Below are 21,372 nucleotides of genomic sequence, written 5' to 3' on the forward strand. Positions count from 1 at the left end.
TAGAAACAAACAAACCATGTACTTACACGGCTGCACAATGTTTTAGATAAATTTGCTTTTTTGTTTTTTTTAAGTCGGAAGCCTTAGATCTCTATATCTCAAGGTCGCGTTGTGAGCTACAGAAAAGATCACGTGACTCAAGAAAGGCCAGAATCGAACCAGAACATTTACAGCCGCGTATGAGATAATTAATGATTGGCAAAGTTAATTAATGATTGATTAGTGATTGTATTAAGAGATAATTAGGTGTATTAAGGTCTATTAAAGAGGATTAACGTGTATTCATCATCATCATCAGGCTGGTTACGCCCGCTGCAGGACAAAGGCCTCTCCCATACTTCTCCAACTACCCCGGTCATGTACTAATTGTGGCTATGTTGTCCCTGCAAACTTCTTAATCTCATCCGCCGCCTGCTACGCTTCCCTTCCCCTGGAATCCAGTCCGCAACCCTTAATGACCATCGGTTATCTTCCCTCCTCATTACATGTCCTGCCCATGTCCGTTTCTTTTTCTTGATTTCAACTAAGATGTCATTAACTCGCGTTTGTTCCCTCACCAAATCTGCTCTTTTCTTATCCCTTAACGTTACACCGATCATTCTTCTTTCCATAGCTCGTTGCGTCGTCCTCAATTTAAGCAGAACCCTTTTCGTAAGCCTCCAGGCTTCTGCCCCGTACGTAAGTACTGGTAAGACACAGCTGTTATACACTTTTCTCTTAAAGGATAATGGAAACCTGCTGTTCATGATCTAAGAATGCTTGCCAAACGTACCTCAGCCCATTCTTATTCTTCTGATTATTTCAATCTCATGATCCGGATCCGCGGTCACTGCCTGTCCTAAGTAGATGTATTTCCTTACTACTTCCAGTGCCTCGCTACCTATCGTAAACTGCTGTTCTCTTCCGAGACTGTTAAACATTACTTTAGTTTTCTGCAGATTAATTTTTAGACCCACCCTTCTGTTTTGCCTCTCCAGACAGTGCTTAGTAACTCAGGGGACCAATTACAATGCATAACGTGTATTATGATGTATTAATGTCGACTACAGTGGATTAAGGTGGCTGAGGGAGTATTAAGTTGGTTGATTAAGATGAATTACGATAGGCTTTACAAGGCTTTCGCCTTCGCGTCTCTTAGGCGATAGCTATAAGGACACCTGGGATTTTTTTTTTTTCAGCTTCTTGCGCCTGCCCAACGTGCATGCTTGAGCGAGCAAACGCCACTGGCGCATAGTGAAGCATTGAAGGAATGCGCGGAGTGACATATTTTGGTGACCACACTTCTCACATAGTTTCCACGTCATTGCATCTGATGTATGAAACGGAGTATACATACATGATATTTACTGCCCGTACCGCTGAGACCACTGTGGCCATTCTCCGAAAAGAAAGAGCGCCAGGAAGGATAAAATAAACATTCCCTTAATGCACACAGCTTCTCGGCACAAACGCATATGTGTGTGCGCGCAACGCTGATGCCTGTAGCGGAGCTTGAAGGTGCGTCCACTTGGCTTCGTCGCTTTCGCAGGTAAATACTGCGCATCTCAGGAGCCCTTCTAACCATACGGTTTCCTACGCTTCTAATACTCCATGCACGGATAGCACGTGGAAAGTTGTCGCCGCGGTCGTAATCCTCCGTAGAACTAGCGGCGCCGCGGTCGCCGCTTGATCCGCAGTTCGCTGGTCGTCTGCTACAGCGGTGAGAGGGAAGCGTGGGGTGGGGCTGCGCGGTGCCTTCGCCCCTCGCTCACGCGCAGCCCTTACGGAGCACCCGCGAATAGGGTTCTTTGGATCCAAAAGGACTTCTTCATGGGCAAGTTGGTGCTTAGATTTCCCAGGTATGCTTGATTGTGGCGCGAAATACATTTCATCAAAAGGGACAGAAATAAAAGACAAGCCCGGCTAGCCACTGCTCTGAAGGACAGAATGAAGACAGTGAAGCTCCAAACTACCAACTGTTTAATGACAGCCTGGAAAAACGTGTAGAAAAAAAAGGCAATTCTTCCGGGAAAGCGCAGAGAGCCAAGCTGTGACATAGAACATGGTCATGATAACATATGCTTTGGATAAAGCACATTTCTTCAGAATACAACAGGATAGATTGTATCCCTTACATAATCAGACCCTTTCTTTTTAATATGAAACGCTTCCAACAATTCCCTTGGAGTTTGTTCACTACTATTGCCAAGAATCAATATATACTTGCTGAAAGCATTGCGTACAACGACAGGCTTTACAGTGCGCAGGAATATGCGCGTTGTCACACTTACCAATACTATTAGCATGCTCCCTCAGTCTGTCATTAAAAAACGGAAGACAGTTTGTCGAGACTAAAGTGTGAAGCGGCGGAAGCCTGACACCATTGCCAATGGCGATTTGTTGCGTCGGAAACACCATGGAGGCACACAACTCGTACACTGTTATGTGAATGTTTGTTTATTAAACACCTGCAACGTCGTTTATGCCTATGTCTATCGTTTCGATGTCTTCTGAGTCCATCATTTCAAAGCTGTCATCTGGGAGGATGTCGGCTTGCAACTCATGGCCGGTGAACTCCTTGTGCTTTAGTGGTTCCACATCCAAGATGACTGCTTTGCAGCGCCGAACTGTTGCAGCGCCATTTGTGGATCAGGAGGAGACGCGTCTTCCATGGCGGTGTCGGGGTGTAGTTAGCCATGCTCAACATCCACTTCGCTCGATTGACTTGTACTTGCTCGGCTTGCCGCGGCAACATGGCGGTCACGGCGCTTCCGAGCTTCATTTGCCTAGGTACCCGGAGATGCAGCGAGTCGCTTCAAACGCATTGCCTCTCTTGCGTTGGCCCGTCGCGTCCCTGGACTCTGTGGTGTCGGACGCGCCTCGCCGCCCTGATGCATGCGACGTACGTATACGCTCAGCCCATGCTGCCGCCACTGCCGCCGCCACACCACACCCAAGCAGACGGTCGCCACGCGCGCCTCGCGACAGTGACGTCAGGCCACACAGCGCCCAATCGGGAGACCACCTCAATCGCCTGACGACAGTGACGTCACGCACGCGAGCCAATCAGGAGGCGCACACCTTCGCCTAGCGACAGTGACGTCACGACACAGAGGAGACCAGTCAGGAGGCCGGAAAGCTGTGACAGTTTCTGCTAACGGCAGATGACCTTGACAATGAGCATTAAAGGATTAATTCCGCCTCAATACAACGTCCCGTTTGTCCAACATATGACTTGCCGCAATCTAGAGGTATCGCATAGACAGCCCCTCCAACGCAGTCCCTGAAAGGTTTGGCGTGCTGCTTCTGGCAGCCCCCGGCCCATCGCGTGTGATCCGGGGGCACAAGTGAGCCAACTTATTAGAAACCGAAAAGACAACCGGAATGCCATATCTGTTAGTCACGTTCTTGAGGTTATGGCTAACAGGGTGCACATAAGGGACTATAGCTCTGCCTTAACACGCTCGCTTTCCTTCGAGTGCGTTTTCACACTCGCAGCGCTAGTTTTCAGCTTCTGCAGGAGGGACTCGATCACGGATTTTCAGACTGAGGGTAGCCTGCTTTTAGAAGTCTCTCAAGCTGATGGCAAAAACTCGCCTGCGCCAGCAAGAAATGCCGGCAGCCACGCGCTCCTAGTATCGCGTTTCAATCGCTGGGCACCGTTCGTTGGCCGCAAACCATCAGGATAACATTTCTTTCGCGGCAGGGCGGAATCAATCGCCGATAAATTCTATGCCGATCTGGCGCGATCGCCGAAAATGCACCGTGTGACAAACGCGCATAAGATAGCATTCTCACGGGGGGAAAGGGGTCCCCTTTCCCCCTGTTTAGCTCTATTTCTCTCCCGCTACGTCACGTGGCCCCTTAGCGAAGTCCGGCAACGACTGTAGGGTCCGCATAAACAGCTTCGCTGTAAAAACCGGCAGATCCCACGCACGCCTTGTGGGAATCGGTGTTACGCGAAGCGGTGTCATGGTCATTTCCTAACGAGAAAATGACCTTGAGATCGCCAAGACGTAGGCGGCTGTTTCATGACACACGTGCCATGATATTCATGTCATGAACGATCATTAAGGCTTAATTGTCGTACACTCTTGTCATACTTGCCAATTTTGGTACATACCAAGTTAACGAAACGACCATGGGAGCGCCAAGACGTAGGTGGCTGTTTCATGACCTACATGACTGTGACGACCCCACTTATGGGGTGCAAAGGTTCGTGTTCTCAATGTTTTAATGGTTCTCTTAGGCGGAGCCTCCGAGAACCCAATTGAGGACAAAGCCGTTGGTTTGGAGCACACACACAAGGACTTTAATCAAACTAAAGAAAACATAAAGCAAATAGAAAGAAACAGAACGCATGCATAAAATAAACATTCAAGAAAACATTGCGGTAAGGAGCACACTTAGGGCTTTAACAAGGGTGCGAGTCCGGGCTTGCCACGAGGGCGGGGACGCGTCGCAGTCTCGACGCGGCAACGCGGCGACGAGCTGGCAGGAGTAGTGGCGCCGGTCTCACCAAAGGTCGTGGCGTAGGTTGACCGACCGGGCGCCGGGAGCGCGCCAGCTCTGGCGCGGCGAGGTAACGCTGGCGGCTGGGTGGACGGCGGCGGCGTTGTGGCCGGGCAGAGAGCTCGGGCCCGTAGCCCGACTGCTCCCCTCTCGCCCACGGCGCGGAAGCTCGAACGCCGGCCTCGGGCAGCAGGCGGCACGGCAGACGGGGGTGGCGTTCTGGCCGGGCAGCTGTCGTAGAACTCGGGCCCGAAGCCCGACTGTTCTCGTCCTGCCCACTGGCGCAAAAGCTCACCGGCCTTGAGGAGCTGACGGCACGCTCAGGTAGACGGGCGACGCACAGGAACAGGTTGGCAGGAGGCCCCGGGCGGGTGAAGTCCTGGTGGGCTCGGGTCCGGAACCCGACGGCCCGTCTTCAACGCCCGCTCCGGTGGTTGACCTCCTCCTGCCGTCGCTTCCTGGGACTCTCCTGGCGTCTCCCCGGCGTCTCCCTGCGTGTCCTCTTGCGTGTCGCCCCCCGTTCTGCCAGCGCACCACGCTTTTCTTGTGGTATGGCCGATTTGGCATTTACTGATTGGCTGCCCGACGCCCCGTGGTCTTTTCTAATTGGTTGCTTTCTTTTCTTTTTGTTTTTCCTGCGCCGCGCGTTCACGTGCCGGGCGCTCTTCGGCGTCGTCGTTTTGCTCCTTCCAGCTCGGCGCGCGTGCACTCAGCGTCGTCTGCTCTCGGCTGTCCCGATCACGGCACTATGTCGCGCACCACACATCACAAAAGCCCCTTTTTTAACAAGTTTTTCTGAAGAAAAACTGCCGCTCAGTGCGCGACATAGTTCACAACAGTACATTCATGGTCTGTCCACGATATTGCGCACAACACTATAGTCATGTTCTACCCACGAGATTGCGCACAACACTACAGTCATTATCTGCGCTCGAGATTGCGCTGTATGGTTTAAACGCACAGTTCACAGAGTGGCACAGTTCACTGAGCATACAGATATAAGACATTACAGGAAAACCCAATTCAAGGAATGCACAACAAGTGAAAAATAAATGGTAGCGTCAAAGGCTATCATAATATCCTATTGAAGAAAAAATCCAATAATGTCCAAGGTCACCATGTCCGGGGTCAAAAATCCGTGAAAAGCCATAAGCGAAGCATCGGCTCCTTCAGGTGACCCTTTCCCACATGAGGCGGACCAGACATCTATCTTCTCTGTCAGAGAACCCTGGCAAGTCCGCGATACCATTGCTCCAAGCAATAATGCCTCTGCATGCTGCCGACCAAGTCACTGTCGGCGCTCTAAGGTAATCAACAATGTAATGTGTGGTTGCAGCATCAGTGCCAGTGGTCGAATCACACATGAGTTCATGAAAGCCCAACGAATGTTCTGAACCCTTAAAGCCATACGTTGGTTGGGTGCACATGCCTGAGCCCTCCCCAGTGCACATAGGGTCATAAGCAGTTGCCTTTGCTGAATTCAAGGAACGCAGTAAGGACAACTCAGTACTTTTTATTGGAACCGAACCTGGTTCCTCAGGAGCCCTGATATCTTCAGGTCCATCTTGACCCTGGCGCAAATACTCCGACGTACTGTATTTAACCTGTAGGAGGTTCTCAGTTCTACCTTCAGTTGTCTGAACCATGCTTATGCATGGTGGCTCTGAATCTTGCACAAGCCAGTCATCGCCTGCGCTGTGCTCACGCGGCACTAGTTGAGGTACGGAGGCACTATGCTCCTTGTCTTGTGACAATACCTCAGTATCTTTGCCTACCATGGCATCATTACCAGGTGTCTGTCCTTGAGACACTTTTTGGTCGCCGAGGCCTGAGGCCATGTCGGAGGGAACCCTTGGGTCGCCGCTGCACTGCTGTGCTGCATCCTCAATAATGGAGCTCGTCCCTTCGGAGCAAGCATTCGCGAGTGCCTCGATGCGAACGCGCACCTTGCGAAGCTCTTCCTCCAGGCGTGCCCTCTCAGCCGCCTGTTCTGCCATTCGCCTGTCGCGCTCCCTCTGAGCTTTCTCGCATATTAACAGCCACCTGTCTTGCACCCACCTGTGCAAGTCTTCCCCATGCAAACCCAATCGCTGGGCTACGGTGGCTAAGTCAGACAGACTAATTTCTGGCTGTTTCTGGCCTACATACGCGCCTTCTGCCTCTGCGACTTTAAGCCGTAATTGTAAATTTTTCTCCTCAAGCGCAAGTTGCTCCCTTCTAGCATTGCGCTCCGCTGCCCGCTCTTCTCGCTCCGCTGCCCGCTCTTCTCGCGCACGCTCTTCCTGTTCGTTCAACCATGCCCTCAACTCCGCACCTTCTAGGCCCATGCGTTCGGCTAGCGCTAACAAGTCACTTGTGTTAGCCATAGTTCCTAACCGCTAGAAAAAAAAAAAAATCCAAACGAACGGCTTTGTCCTGTCGCGCGGACGCCAATTTGTGACGTTCTCGATGTTTTAATGGTTCTCTTAGGCGGAGCCTCCGAGAACCCAATTGAGGACAAAGCCGTTGGTTTGGAGCACACACACAAGGACTTTAATCAAACTAAAGAAAACATAAAGCAAATAGAAAGAAACAGAACGCATGCATAAAATAAACATTCAAGAAAACATTGCGGTAAGGAGCACACTTAGGGCTTTAACAAGGGTGCGAGTCCGGGCTTGCCACGAGGGCGGGGACGCGTCGCAGTCTCGACGCGGCAACGCGGCGACGAGCTGGCAGGAGTAGTGGCGCCGGTCTCGCCAAAGGTCGTGGCGTAGGTTGACCGACCGGGCGCCGGGAGCGCGCCAGCTCTGGCGCGGCGAGGTAACGCTGGCGGCTGGGTGGACGGCGGCGGCGTTGTGGCCGGGCAGAGAGCTCGGGCCCGTAGCCCGACTGCTCCCCTCTCGCCCACGGCGCGGAAGCTCGAACGCCGGCCTCGGGCAGCAGGCGGCACGGCAGACGGGGGTGGCGTTCTGGCCGGGCAGCTGTCGTAGAACTCGGGCCCGAAGCCCGACTGTTCTCGTCCTGCCCACTGGCGCAAAAGCTCACCGGCCTTGAGGAGCTGACGGCACGCTCAGGTAGACGGGCGACGCACAGGAACAGGTTGGCAGGAGGCCCCGGGCGGGTGAAGTCCTGGTGGGCTCGGGTCCGGAACCCGACGGCCCGTCTTCAACGCCCGCTCCGGTGGTTGACCTCCTCCTGCCGTCGCTTCCTAGGACTCTCCTGGCGTCTCCCCGGCGTCTCCCTGCGTGTCCTCTTGCGTGTCGCCCCCCGTTCTGCCAGCGCACCACGCTTTTCTTGTGGTATGGCCGATTTGGCATTTACTGATTGGCTGCCCGACGCCCCGTGGTCTTTTCTAATTGGTTGCTTTCTTTTCTTTTTGTTTTTCCTGCGCCGCGCGTTCACGTGCCGGGCGCTCTTCGGCGTCGTCGTTTTGCTCCTTCCAGCTCGGCGCGCGTGCACTCAGCGTCGTCTGCTCTCGGCTGTCCCGATCACGGCACTATGTCGCGCACCACACATCACAATGACACACGTGCCATGATATTCATGTCATGAATGATCATTAAAGTTTGTCGTACACTCTTGTCATACTATGCCAATTTTGGTACATACCGAATTAACGAAATGACCATGAAAGCGTCAGGACGTAGGCGGCTAGATACTCTGAAAGTGGCGAATGTTCGCCAAGATATGCGAACACCGCATTAAAAAAAAAAAAAAAAAAAACAAGTCCATAAGTAAGGAAAATGGCCCCAAGCGTTTTACCAACCAGTAATTCGAGGAGCGCCGGCGCCGGGACGCCGAGCGACAGCGTGTACATATGCGCTACGCTGCGTGCAGGATGCGAAAAGACAACGGCGCGTAAGGTCTACGAAACGGCGGCCCAGCGTGCTGCTGCGGTGACTGTGGAAGAAACACAGGTTGGAAACGCGACGCGAGACTTGGCGCCAGCGGGACGCTGCCGTGACAGCGGAGGAACGGAAAGAAACGCTGCGAAGGAGACGCCAGGCTAGGCAATCACCTGCGAACGCCATGACCGCTGAGGAACTGGAAGAAGCGTTGCGTCAACGACGCGAGGCTTGGTGCTGACGGGACGCCGCCATGACAGCAGGGAAACGGGAAGAGGTGCTGCGACGGACACGCGAGGCTCGCCCTCAGAAGAAGCATTAGACGACCGCTACAGTAAGTAATTTGGGAAACACTTGGGGCTCTTCGATTTGTCGTCCCGGACTGCCCAGGACGCACGATTACATAAGCAATGTTGAACAACGCGCGGTCCAGACAACTATCACGCCGAGGACGAACACGCCACGGCGTCGCTCGGCGCCAGCATCGCGCCTTCTCAAAAATCCCTAAATGATGCTGTCTCTAGGCACCTAGGATCAGATCACGTGAGGGATTTTTGTACGACAAATAGACGCACGCGTAATGAACGGGTAAATAATGAGTTGTGTCATAACATTTACCCATGTATAAAGCACGTGGAACTAATGGTGGTGCATTCTAGGTCAAAAAGAAATACCGTATTTACTCGCATAATGATCGCACTTTTTTGTCAGAAAAAATTGACGCAAATTCAGGGGTGCGATCATTACGCGAGTTAAATTTCCCGCGAAAAGAATTTTTTTTCTTCCCGCGTTTGCTGCGGGATGCGAGTACGGGACACCAAAACAGAAATGGCGGCCGGCGTAGCGAGCCGAACGCGCCGAACGCGATCCTTTTTTTTTTTCTTCTCGTGAGTACATTACGTGCATTGAAACAGTTTCTTCCGTGTCAGTGATGAATAATATCGTTAATATCGGCAAGTTTGCGGCAATAACGTAGCCATGTCCTCTTTGAGGGGACAGAAACAGATAGGCGCTGTTGTGCCATTACCACAAGCCCGGATTCCGAATCTGCAAGATGCAGAATTTATCCTGCGAGCACCCTAATTCTCCCTTGACAAGTCAATATGCTGAGCCATCAGGCAGTGGTGTTCTGCGGAGAAGCCTCGGTGAGTAGCATGTTCAGACGTGTCAGCGAGTGCCAGACAGCCCGGCGCCGCACCTCCTTTTGCATGGAGGTCACCGCGCGCGCGAACTTTGAACCGGGTGGCCAGCGCGGACGCTGGTTGGACCTCTCGGACGACCGCTGAGTGCTGACTTTGTATCGGGCCGTTTGAGGGACAATGGTTCCTCGGGGATTATAAAAGCCGCGACGCGCGGCCTGAAAAACCGGATCCGCCGACCCACCGGGAGCACAGTGCCGCTCTCGACTGGGGTGAGATGTGTCACGCGTTTTCGCCGGACGTCGCCGTGCGGGAACAGTCGCGTTTGCAGTGAGATCTCGGCCCCAGTGCCGACCCGTTCATGTCCTGTATAATGACCTGTATATGGTGTATAAAGTCCCTTTTGTTATTCTCATCGACGCCTGGCTCGGAGTCTCCGCTACCAACGCTCTGTCACGAAACGGGTGACGAGCGCTACGGGACCACAAAGTCGTAATAGTGGTGCAGCGGTGCAAAGTCGTAACAGTGGATGGCAGCTACGGGATTGACCGGCATCAGCTACCTCGGCGCGGTGAGTGCCTGAAGTTTACCTCAAACACCAGACTTTCTCTGACACAGGTTATAGTAGCTTAGGGAAGGATTTGGTGTTGCATTGTGTTAACCTTGTGTGTTTCAAGCCTAGTGAGAGTGTTTTGAAAACCAGGGGATGCTGAGGGGGTAAACGGGGCAGTGTGTGAAATACTTGCATATGTCTTACTAGTAGTGTTATAGTAGCGTACGGCAGGTATATTCAAAAAGGGTAAACAGCAGGAGGACAGTGTGAACGATGGAGAAGTACAAGGTGAAGGAACTTCTCGAAATTTGTGAGGAGTTGGGCATTGAGTTGGGCTCAACCAAAAGAAAGAATGCGATCCTTGAGGTCATGAGGACTGGAGACGTAACGGCTGAGGAAGCCGCAGAGGTCTGGGCGGATATCAATGAACGTCGCGAGGAGGAAAAGAGGGAGAAGGAACGTTGCGAGGAGGAAAGGAAAGAAAAGGAACGTCGCGAGGAGGAAAGGGAGGAAAGGAGAGAGATTCGTGAGCACGAGCTTAAAATGAAAGAGTTGGAGACCCGAAATAGCTCGCCAGCGCCTAGTCTCACTTCTAACGGTCCAAGAATACGCGATCAACTTCCACCCTTTGTCGTCGGAGAGGATATGGCCAAATACCTCGTGAAATTTGAGCACGTGTGCGAACGGAATAGCATTGAGCGATCCCTCTTGGCACAGAATCTGTTAGCGTTGCTTCCTGGGGAGGCATCAGACGTAATAACTTGCTTATCAAAAGAGGCGTTTGAGAGCTACAGTGATGTGAAGGAAGCGCTACTGCGGAAGTACAAATTGTCACCCGAAGCTTTTCGGCAGAGGTTCCGGTATGCAAAAAAGGGCAAGGAGTCGAATGTTGACTTCGCGTTTCGTCTAAAAGCCGCCCTGGTGGAATGGCTGAAGGGCGAAGAGGTTTACGACGACCGCGACAAAATCGTCGAATGCATCGCGTTGGAGCAGTTCTACCGTTGCATTGATGAGGATGTCAGGCTCTGGCTGCAAGATAGGCTAAAGGATGTTAAGCTAAACAAGGCAGCAGAGTTAGTGGAAGAGTATTACACCCGCCGCAGCTTGCACAGCAAGGCAGTGCGCGTAGAAAAGGCAGATAGGAGAGATGGGTTTTCCGGGAAGCCCGACGAACGGAACGAAATCACGCGTCGCGAGTTTCGGGAAGACGAGTCCCTTCCCAAAGAAACTGTAAGGGAAGGACAGAATGCATCTCAGAATGATGACGATGGTCCGAAACAGCGAAACAATACGACGCGTTTTTTTGAAAAACGGAAACCGTTAACCTGCTACAATTGCAAAAAGCAAGGGCACATCGCTGCTAGCTGCCCAGAGAGAATTGCTTTTGCAACAATACAGGAAACTCACAAAAACATACGTCTATTGGAGCCCTATGTGCAGGAAATTAAGGTAAACGGTAAGAAGTGCCGTGCACTTCGGGACTCTGCAGCAACTATGGACGTTGTTCACCCGTCTTTCGTCTCCTCGAGTGATTTTACGGGAGAGTGTGCTAGGATACGGCAAGTGGCCGAGGAGGAGAGTGTCTGTTTACCGATCGCAACGGTTATCATTGAAGGAGAGTTTGGGAAACTTAATACCGAAGCCGCTGTGTCAGCCGCCCTCCCGGAGCACTTTTCCTACCTCTTCTCAAATAACTCGGAGCAGCTGCTGAAGGATCAGGGCAAATCATTCTTTGCCGACGTGGCGTACATGGCGCTCACGCGATCCAAAGCGCGCCCGCTGTCGAGGGAACTTGACTTTGCGTTGGTGAGCGAAAGGCGGTGCGGCACACGGACCGATCAAGGTAACTTGAGTGGCGAGCAGTCACGGGAGAGGCAGAGCTCGGAGGCTGGCCTAGGCGAGCGGGTCCTGGAAGTGAGTGGGAGTGACACGTGCAGTGCTAGCCGCGATATAGACGCGACGCCGCAATTACGCGACGGGGGCTCCACACTCGCTCCGGTTTCCGCCAGCCGGCAGGAGCAGGCTGCAGTTGAAAGAGAAACTCGGATTCACGAGCAACAGGAAGATTGTTCACTAGCCGATCTGAGGAAGAGCGTCAAACGGGGAGTGAAAAAAAAGAGGGTTTCATTTGGCAAGGAATCTGGCTTATTGTACCGCCGCTACACGGATAAACAGGGTCGCAAATATAAGCAGCTTCGGATTCCGCGAAAATATCGCCGGGAAAAATGAATGACCTCATTTGCTTCCTCAGTAGTATGTTTTCGGTCCAAGTGATTTCAAGGGCACCATTCTATTTGTCGTTATTATTGCTGATTATTAATTGTTTCTAATTTGGTGTGTTGTTAATTTGAAAACTGGTTGTTTGATCCTTGTGTACCAGATCGTACACCTGCCTCTTGTTGCAGAGGGAGAAAAAGGGGGATAGCAATTTAGTTAGGTTGAGTTGGATTATGGCCTTGTCTGGTGTTTGACGGGAGACAGAGGGCACTTGTTCGTGTTGGGTGTTGCCTTTTGCCGGTCGGTTTTGCGAGCTGCAGAACGACCAACCGGGACCAGTGGCGAGAAGCAAGGGCTTAGGAACGACCGAGTGGAGCTGGTCGAGGTGCCTTGGCGACAACGCGGTGAGCAGAGCTCCTGTCCTGGCGAGTCGGACCTGGGCACGTGAAGTTACCTGGCGTCCCGACACTGGACGTGAACTTGGACGAGCCTGACGAACGTGTGAGCCTGGCATCCGAGCCACGTGGAGGCAGCTCGTCTTCCCGGCGCCTTATCTGAGGGCGGGGATGCTGTTGTGCCATTACCACAAGCCCGGATTCCGAATCTGCAAGATGCAGAATTTATCCTGCGAGCGCCCTAATTCTCCCTTGACAAGTCAAGATGCTCAGCCGTCAGGCAGTGGTGTTCTGCGGAGAAGCCTCGGCGAGCAGCATGTTCAGACGTGTCAGCGAGTGCCAGACAGCCCGGCGCCGCACCTCCTTTTGCATGGAGGTCACCGCGCGCGCGAACTTTGAACCGGGTGGCCAGCGCGGTCGCTGGTTGGACCTCTCGGATGACCGCCGAGTGCTGACTTTGTATTGGGCCATTTGAGGGACAATGGTTCCTCGGGGATTATAAAAGCCGCGACGCGCGGCCTGAAAAACCGGATCCGCTGACCCACCGGGAGCACAGTGCCGCTCTCGACTGGGGTGAGATGTCACGCGTTTTCGCCGGACGTCGCCGTGCGGGAACAGTCGCGTTTGCAGTGAGATCTCGGCCCCAGTGCCGACCCGTTCATGTCCTGTATAATGACCTGTATATGGTGTATAAAGTCCCTTTTGTTATTCTCATCGACGCCTGGCTCGGAGTCTTCGCTACCAACGCTCTTTCACGAAACGGGTGACGAGCGCTACGGGACCACAAAGTCGTAATAGTGGTGCAGCGGTGCAAAGTCGTAACAGCGCGCTTAGCTGCCAGTGAAGAAACGCATGGCCGGCGTGCTGCGGAAACTGCGGCATCTGTTTTCACTACTACCCTAACACGGCACGTTTCCGCTAAGGGTGGGCAAATATCTTAGCTGTGTTACAAGCGTCGGTGTATGAATAGGGTACACCTTTAACGTATCAGTGTAAACGTGGCTACTATCATTGCCGCGCGCGATTTGTTGCGTGCTCACGAGTGCAGATGAAAAGAATCGAAAGGCGCCTTTTTTTGCTTTTGTTGACTTCAACCATTATAAAGCCTACCCATAATAAAGGCAAGTTTGGGTGTACCTCTTTTTGCCATGGAAGTGCAGAAAGTGATGAAAGTAATAAAATGAGGCATCTACTTAAGCGTGTTTGGTGCGTGCAGACAAGTAGTTCGCGTAGCATTTGACAGATGGTAAGCGCGATCATCCTTAGCTAGACTTGGCACACGACAAATATCGCTGCGGCAAGTTCAGGGTGCGATCATTACACGGGAAATAAAAAAAATCGAATTTTGACGACAAAATTCAGGGGTGCGATCATTACGCGAGTGCGATCATTATGCGAGTAAATACGGTAAAGCTTTAATCGGTACATCTCTGCACTGGGCATTCTTTTTTTCCGTCTTTTTTTTTCTTTTTGACAGTACACACAGTACTAGCACGGTAATAGGTCCTTCATCTTCAGTCACCTTCCAGTAGTTTGCACACATGTCGGTGCATGTTCGTGTTCGTTATTCTGCCGTACAAGAACGAGCGCGCTTACCGGTCTTGTTTCAAGATGAAGTGCCAAATGTTTGCGATTACATCTTACCGCGAGAATTAACACATGAACAGTGAAGATTGTGCGTAGTCGATTTGTCTCAATGAATGGTCGGTTGTTGAGAGACGAGATATGTTGTAAATATTATGGGAATGAGTTAAACCAACTACATCGCAGTTCAGCAATGCCCTTTGACACTTGGGTTAATTGCTTGCCGCATTCGAAAATTTCATCCGACCGTTGTACTTGCATCTATAAGCCGCCAGTCCACTTCGAGACCATTTGTTGCCAAATGTAAACGCAGTTACGGTCAATATACCACTCCCTGCGTTTCGGTATGGATTTATAGTGCGCACAATTTTTGGCGTAAAGAGCGCCAATGTCATTCCCAGTGCACCAGCATCTGAGTGCCGCAAGCTTGTTTACGTATGCATGTATGCCCACGGCTCCTCGTTCACTTAAACATATATGCTTTATTATCAACTACAAAACGCTTAATTTAAGATCATTGCGGGAACACGCATATATTTGCCTATATATGATCAGCGTTACAAGGCCCATATGAGCGGCATACTGCCACCGGAATAAAAGATGCGTATATAGTATATTTATACGATCTGTTATTGCAACTTTTGGTAGAAGGCTAGCTCTCACATTTTGTACGTATCCTCATAATGCGTACAGTTTGCGTGTTCAATAAAGTATTGTTAGGTGAAACTTTGTGTGTACGAGCGCTCATTCAGACAGCTTAAATTTTCTCACAATATACGGACGTTCGCATAACAAAAATACGGAATTCTCTCTGTTTAATCCAAAACAGTGTATAGCCGTTAAATGAATTACAATTAAATTTCCCTAAAGCTTAAAACGAAGAGCACTTTCCGTATATTAACGGCAGATTTTGCCGTATTTTTGAAATATGACATACTTTCCCTATTTTTACCTGCAGTTCTCCGTATAATGACAGAAATCCTCCGTATAATTATGGAAATTTTTTACATTGTACAGCTTGGAGCGTGCCTGGCACAAGTGCTCTTTTCAATGGATGCACCGAGTTCATCAAGTGGAAACGATCAGGTGAGCCACGTGCATTTTCCTCTGTTTGGTCACGGCAGTCCCACCACGCATATGCGCGCCGTATGAAAACCTGTACTTGCATTTGCTCTAAAGGCACATTAACCGGCTGGCATCCCCTTTTTCCATGGTGTTCTTGTAGGAACGCGGCAATTGCAGAGACCATTTCTTTTTTATATATGTTTTTGTAACGACTAGTTGCTATACGTTGCTATACTAGTTACTATACTTTAGTTGCTATACTTTATTTATACTGTTGTACTCTATTTATACTGTTATACTTTATTTATACTATACCGTTGAACTAGTTGCTATACTTTATTTTTATGACGAACTGGGACAAGTGTAGCGCCATATTATGTATGCATGTGCCGATGCCCGTGCATGGTTTTGGCCATCTACCTTTCTTAACCCTCTTGGAAGTGTTGAGGCCTTCGAAACCTGGCGGTACCGCTAAAATGTGACCATCGGACTACGCGGGCAGTAAAAGCAGCAGTTGAACGAACAGATTTCGAGCTGTTTGTGACGTTCGTTTCAATGAAGTTCAGTGAAAACGTCGCCGTTGAGTTTGTTGATGTGTGTGTGTGTATATATATATATATATATATATATATATATATATATATATATATATATATATATATATATATATATATAAGCGATCCGAGAGCTCCATGGGAGTGCCGTAACAGCGCCGTGATGTGCAGGAATATAATGCCATTAAACAAGACGTGGGTCACAATAGACAGATATCTGGCTTGAACGAGACAATTGTGGTGTCAGTAGTAAGCGATGTCCCCTTACCTCGAACCTACCTTCAGGCATCGAGAAACTTAGCGGTGACGTTATAATATAGATATATATATATATATATATATAACGCCTGATGGGCTCTAGGAATTCAAAATTCTGCCCTTTGGTTTGTGTTCCGCCCCAGCCACGTTCCAAAGACTAATGGATACTGTTCTCTCAGACCTTAAGTGGAAGACTTGCTTAGTCTACCTAGACGATGTTATTGTTTATTCTGCCACATTTGATGAAAATCTCGGACAGCTACGGTCGGTTCTTCAAGCCATACGGTCCGCTGGGCTTACCTTAAAACCTGAAAAGTGCCACTTTGGCTACGAAGAACTACAGTTTTTGGGCCACGTAGTAAGTCACACAGGTGTCAGACCTGATCCCGAGAAAATCGCAGCCGTCGCAAAGTTTTCAAGGCCTACAGGCAAAAAGGCAGTCAGACGCTTCCTGAGGCTATGCGCATATTACCGGCGATTTATTGCAGGTTTTGCACGCATCGGCCTCACCGCTCACCTGCTTAACCAGAGAAGATGTCCGGTTTGTGTGGGACGAGGAGCAGGAGGCGGCATTTAACGAGTTGCAGCACCGTCTACAAACTCCGCCTGTTCTTGCCCACTTTGACGTGGATGCGCCGACAATGATTCACACCGATGCGAGCAACGTAGGTCTTGGCGACGTCCTTGTTCAGCGGCAAGACGGCGCTGAGCGAGTAGAACTTTGTCACGTGCCGAGTCGAACCACTGAGAACGAATGCTTGGCTGTAGTATGGGCAGTTACCAAGTTCCGCCCGTACATATACGGCCATCCATTTCAAGTTATAAGTGACCACCATTCTCTCTGTTGCTTGACCAACATGAAAGATCCATCTGCACGTTTGGCACGCTGGAGCCTACGGCTTCAAGAATACGACATGACAGTGGTCTATAAATCGGGAAGGCAGCAGTTAGACGCTGACTGCCTTTCCAGATCGCCGATCGAGTCGTCAGGCGGAGATGATGACGAATCCGCAGGCTCTTTAGGAGTTGTTGATGCGGCCACCATCTCTCAACAACAGCAAGAAGACCAGGAGCTCGCGTCACTAATTGATTTCTTAGAAGGCCGCACCACAAACAAGCTCAGATTGTTCACAAGGCACCTGTCACCATTCTGCCTGCGCAACAGTGTTCTTTTTAGGAGGAACTTCTCTTCAACAGGGAAAAGATGTCTACTAGTCGTCCCTAAAACTCTGCTCAATGAAATTTTGCAGGCCTGTCACGACGAAGGTACCTCAGGTCACTTAGGCTACACAAGAACAATATCACGGATCAAAGAGAAGTATTACTGGCCACGGCTCGCAGCACAGGCGAAGCACTACGTTCGAACGTACCTTAACTGTCAGCGACGAAAAGTGCCACCTACGAAGCCTGCCGGACTATTGCATCCCGTTCCAGTGCCAGAAACACCGTTCGCACAAATTGGGATGGACCTTTTGGGCCCATTCCCAATATGTGCTGCCGGAAATAAGTGGATTATAGACGCAACAGATTACCTCACACGATATGCTGAAACCAAGGCACTTCCTAGCAGCACAGCAGCCGAGGCCGCACAGTTCTTCATCGAAAACATCGTCCTGAGGCACGGTGCTCCAGCGGTCATCGTAACCGACAGAGGAACCGCGTTCACGGCTGAACTTTTGCGAACTGTACTCACCCTCAGTGGCACGGTACACAGAAGGACGACGGCCTATCACCCGCAAAGCAATGGACTTACGGAGCGCCTCAACAAGACTCTCGCAGACATGCTGTGCATGTATGTTGGTGTGGAACACAAGAACAGGGACCAAATATTACCCTACGTAACGTTTGCTTATAATACACCTCGGCAAGAAACAACAAGAATGACGCCATTCAGTCTCCTCCACGGTCGCGAAGTGACTACAATGCTTTATGCTATGCTTCCTCATGATTCCAGCGATCCCGAGACTGACGCCGCAGATTTTACAGAGCGCGCCGAAGAAGCGAGACAGCTCGCGCGCGTTCGCATAGCTAGTCAGCAAGACCGTGATGCCCGACGTTACAATCAGCGCCATCGATGCGTCGTCTACCAGCCCGGCCAAAGAGTCTGGGTTTGGGCTCCAGTACGCCGCCGAGGCCTCGCGGAGAAACTTACGCGCCGATACTTCGGACCGTACAAGGTTCTACGACCGACGCCTTAGCGGCGTCAACTATGAAGTTGTTCCTGACAGCCTATCCTGCTCGAGGCGCCGTCAGAACCTGTCTGAGACTGTGCACGTGGTGCGCATGAAACCTTATTTTTCTGAATGACATGGACACACTCTGGTTGTCTGGACACCGAATGCTACCCGCCGAGCATCGGGACGATGCTCCTTTTGGAAGGGGGCAAATGCCACGACGCCATTTGTACTCAACCACGTTGACGACGAAGACGACGACCTCGTGGGTGCAAGCGAGGCACTACAGAAGAAGCCTGGACTGAGCCCTTGCCCTAATTCTCTCAATTAAATACCGCTCTCTGCTCTTGTCTCCAGTGAGCCGTGGCATTATATATATATATATATATTGTAACGCACAGTTGAGTGACGCTACTTTAATAACTTTACGTTGGGCGAACTTGTGCCCGACAACCAGCTAAGCGAGAGCCTCGCTAAAACGTCCACAGTCTCTTTCGCGGCAGTCCCGTACTTCTTCTTCTTCCCTCGTGTGCCGCGCTCATAGCACGCTGCTCCGATTGCGCGTGCCTTGCGAGCCCGTGTTGCCCGCTTCACTGCCGCTATCTTTCGCAGGTAGCAGTAAACAGCTGGACGGACGCAGGAAGCGGCTGGCGCGTGTAATTTGAAATCATCTTGTGTCATTGTCCCCCTTCCAAGAGTGCATCGTCCCGATGCTCATATCGAAGACGGTGGTTTCTTGACTGTCATGAACTCGCAATGTTTGTAGGCGGAAGCAGTTATTGCCTGTCGTAGTATGGTTTCATTCGGACGACATGGACGATTTCTGTTCGATGCCGCCGTCGTAATGAGGTTACTTGACCTTCTGGAGCAACTTCAATGGACTAATTCGGCGAATTATCCTATACGGGCCAAAATAACGAGGAAGAAGCTTCTCGGATAGGCCGCGCATCCGTACGGGAGTCCACACCCATACTTTGTCTCCAGGTGCGTACTGGACGTCTCTTCGTCGCAAGTTATATCGGTCCGCGTCAATTTGCTGCTGCTGCTGAATGCGGTGTCGCGCCAGCTGCCGTGCTTCTTCGGCTTTTTGTGTGAAGTCGCTGACATCATTGTCATTTTCGAAGGTCTCATCTACTGGTAGCATTGCATCTAAGATTGTGGTGACGGTCCGGCCAAAAGCGATTTGGAAAGGTGTCATTTGAATCGTCTCTTGTACAACGGTATTGTACACGAACGTTGCGTACGGTAGTATCCTGTCCCATGTTCGGTGCTCCATGTCCACGTATATTGACAACATATCAGTCAGTGTTCTGTTCAGTCGTTCAGTCAGCCCATTTGTCTGCGGGTGATATGGGGTGGTTTTTCGGTGACTGGTGTGCGTCAATTTCATGAAGGCCTTTGTCAAATGCGCAGTAAATATGCTTCCTCGGTCCGTGATGAGAACTTTAGGAGCGCCATGCCGTAGTACTATGTTAGTGACGTAAAATTCTGCTACTTCACTGGCCGTTCCTTTGGCAAGAGACCCTGTCTCGGCATATCGAGTTAGGTAGTCAGTTGCAACTACGATCCAACGCTTTCCTGATGACGATGTGGGAAAGGGGCCAAGTAAGTCCATTCCCACTTGTGCGAATGGAGTTTCCGGTGGCTGTATCGGTTGTAGGAGACCTGCTGGCTTGAGTGGTGGTATTTTGCGTCTTTGGCAGTCCCGGCAGGCTCTTACGTAGTGTTGCACAGAATTCAATAACTTTGGCCAGTAATACTTCATGCGGATGCGAGCGAATGTTCTGCTCGCTCCTAAATGTCCTGCTGCTGGCTCGTCGTGGTATGCTTCCAATATCTAGAGTCGTAACTTTGAAGGTACAACGAGCAGAAATGTCTCTGCAATATGTTCAAAATTTCGTTTGTACAGGACATTATTTCTCAGGACGAACGACGACAAGCTGCGGACGAAAGCTCGTGGAATGTCGACAGGATGTCCTTTTAGGTAATCAATGATGTTGGGGTCTCGGTGCTGACGCCCGTTATTGCCAATGGGTCGCAAGCCCCAAGAGTAGCGTTGGCCTGGCGGCCTGGGGCACTGGAAGCATCCGAAGGTCCCGGCAAAGCAAGAGAAGACTGGTAACAGAACAACTTGTTTATTCTAACATAGCAAAAGAGCGGCCGGTCAGTTCGACCGAAGTGGAGAGACGGGAGCGCACGTAACTCAACAGTACAAATCGGAGCCTCTCCCCTGGCGTCCGGGGGCAGCTGCTCTTATACTCTCGGCGTCGCGGGTCAGAAGGAAGGTCACGGGATGAGCCCACGCGACGGCGGAGCATGAGCCCACGACGGCGCGCACGGTCGAGCCGAGAGACATGATGAGCCGAGTGTAGTGACGCATTGCCAACCCGCCGACGGACAGACCTCCTGGCACCTCACTTGGGGAGCTCCGCTCCCCGGCTGCCGCGCTTTGACAAGCGTGGGCACACACACACACACGCACACACGAAGACACGTGGCACTGAAACACGCCTGGACACGCTTGGCGGGGAGGCATTGCGGCGGCGTCGAACGGGCCAAAATGTCCGCCGCTTTGAACGAAGCCCCGGCGTCCGTTGCATCCGCGCCGGCATTACCGCGCGTTGTAGGCGAAACGTAACAGACCGCCCCGCCGGGGGAAGGAGATCCCGATGGTCAGGGGACTGCATCCGCTGTCCGGAGGGATGTCGCTCGATGATGCTCATAACCGAAGTCGGGCGTCCTTTGGCGTTTCTTGAGCGCAGCGCACAGAGAAGGCCTCGTTCTCACGTTCAGGTGCACACAGGACACTGCAAAGTGACTTCGGGAGAGTTGACATTTTTGTTCTCGTTTCCGGCAAGCGTTAGAACTACGCCGAAAGTCAACCGCTCAGTCAGCAAGCACGGCACAACCCTCACTAAGCCCTGCCAGGCTCTTTCCCCTTTTATACTGCTGCCTAGTTCCTTACAGTAGTTTAGCAGCACTCAGAACGCGTCCACAAATCGGAAAATTTCACTAGAAAGCACATCATCACTTTGAAACACTACACAAAAGCAATAGGTTAAAAATCCTGCCTCAGGAAGAAAAACATCAGTAACAAGCAATTTTGAGGCTGATT

At 51.2% G+C, this 21,372-nt stretch overlaps 1 protein-coding gene across 2 annotated transcripts in view; it reads left to right on the forward strand.

Annotated features, from left to right (window-relative positions):
• Nucleotides 1–9,158: 9,158 nt before the first annotated feature.
• LOC126530691 (uncharacterized) overlaps nucleotides 9,159–21,372 on the forward strand; it is a 202,881-nt gene continuing 190,667 nt past the window's right edge. For both annotated transcript variants that reach the window (XM_072287974.1, XM_072287975.1), the window contains exons 1-2: nucleotides 9,159–9,463; nucleotides 15,224–15,292. In XM_072287974.1, coding sequence (XP_072144075.1) covers nucleotides 9,422–9,463; nucleotides 15,224–15,292 — 111 coding nt within the window. In that variant the 5' untranslated portion in view covers nucleotides 9,159–9,421. The remainder of the gene's footprint in view (nucleotides 9,464–15,223; nucleotides 15,293–21,372) is intronic.

Source organism: Dermacentor andersoni, chromosome 4 (assembly GCF_023375885.2).
Source record: "Dermacentor andersoni chromosome 4, qqDerAnde1_hic_scaffold, whole genome shotgun sequence".
In the NCBI taxonomy this organism is placed as follows: Eukaryota; Metazoa; Arthropoda; class Arachnida; order Ixodida; family Ixodidae; genus Dermacentor; species Dermacentor andersoni.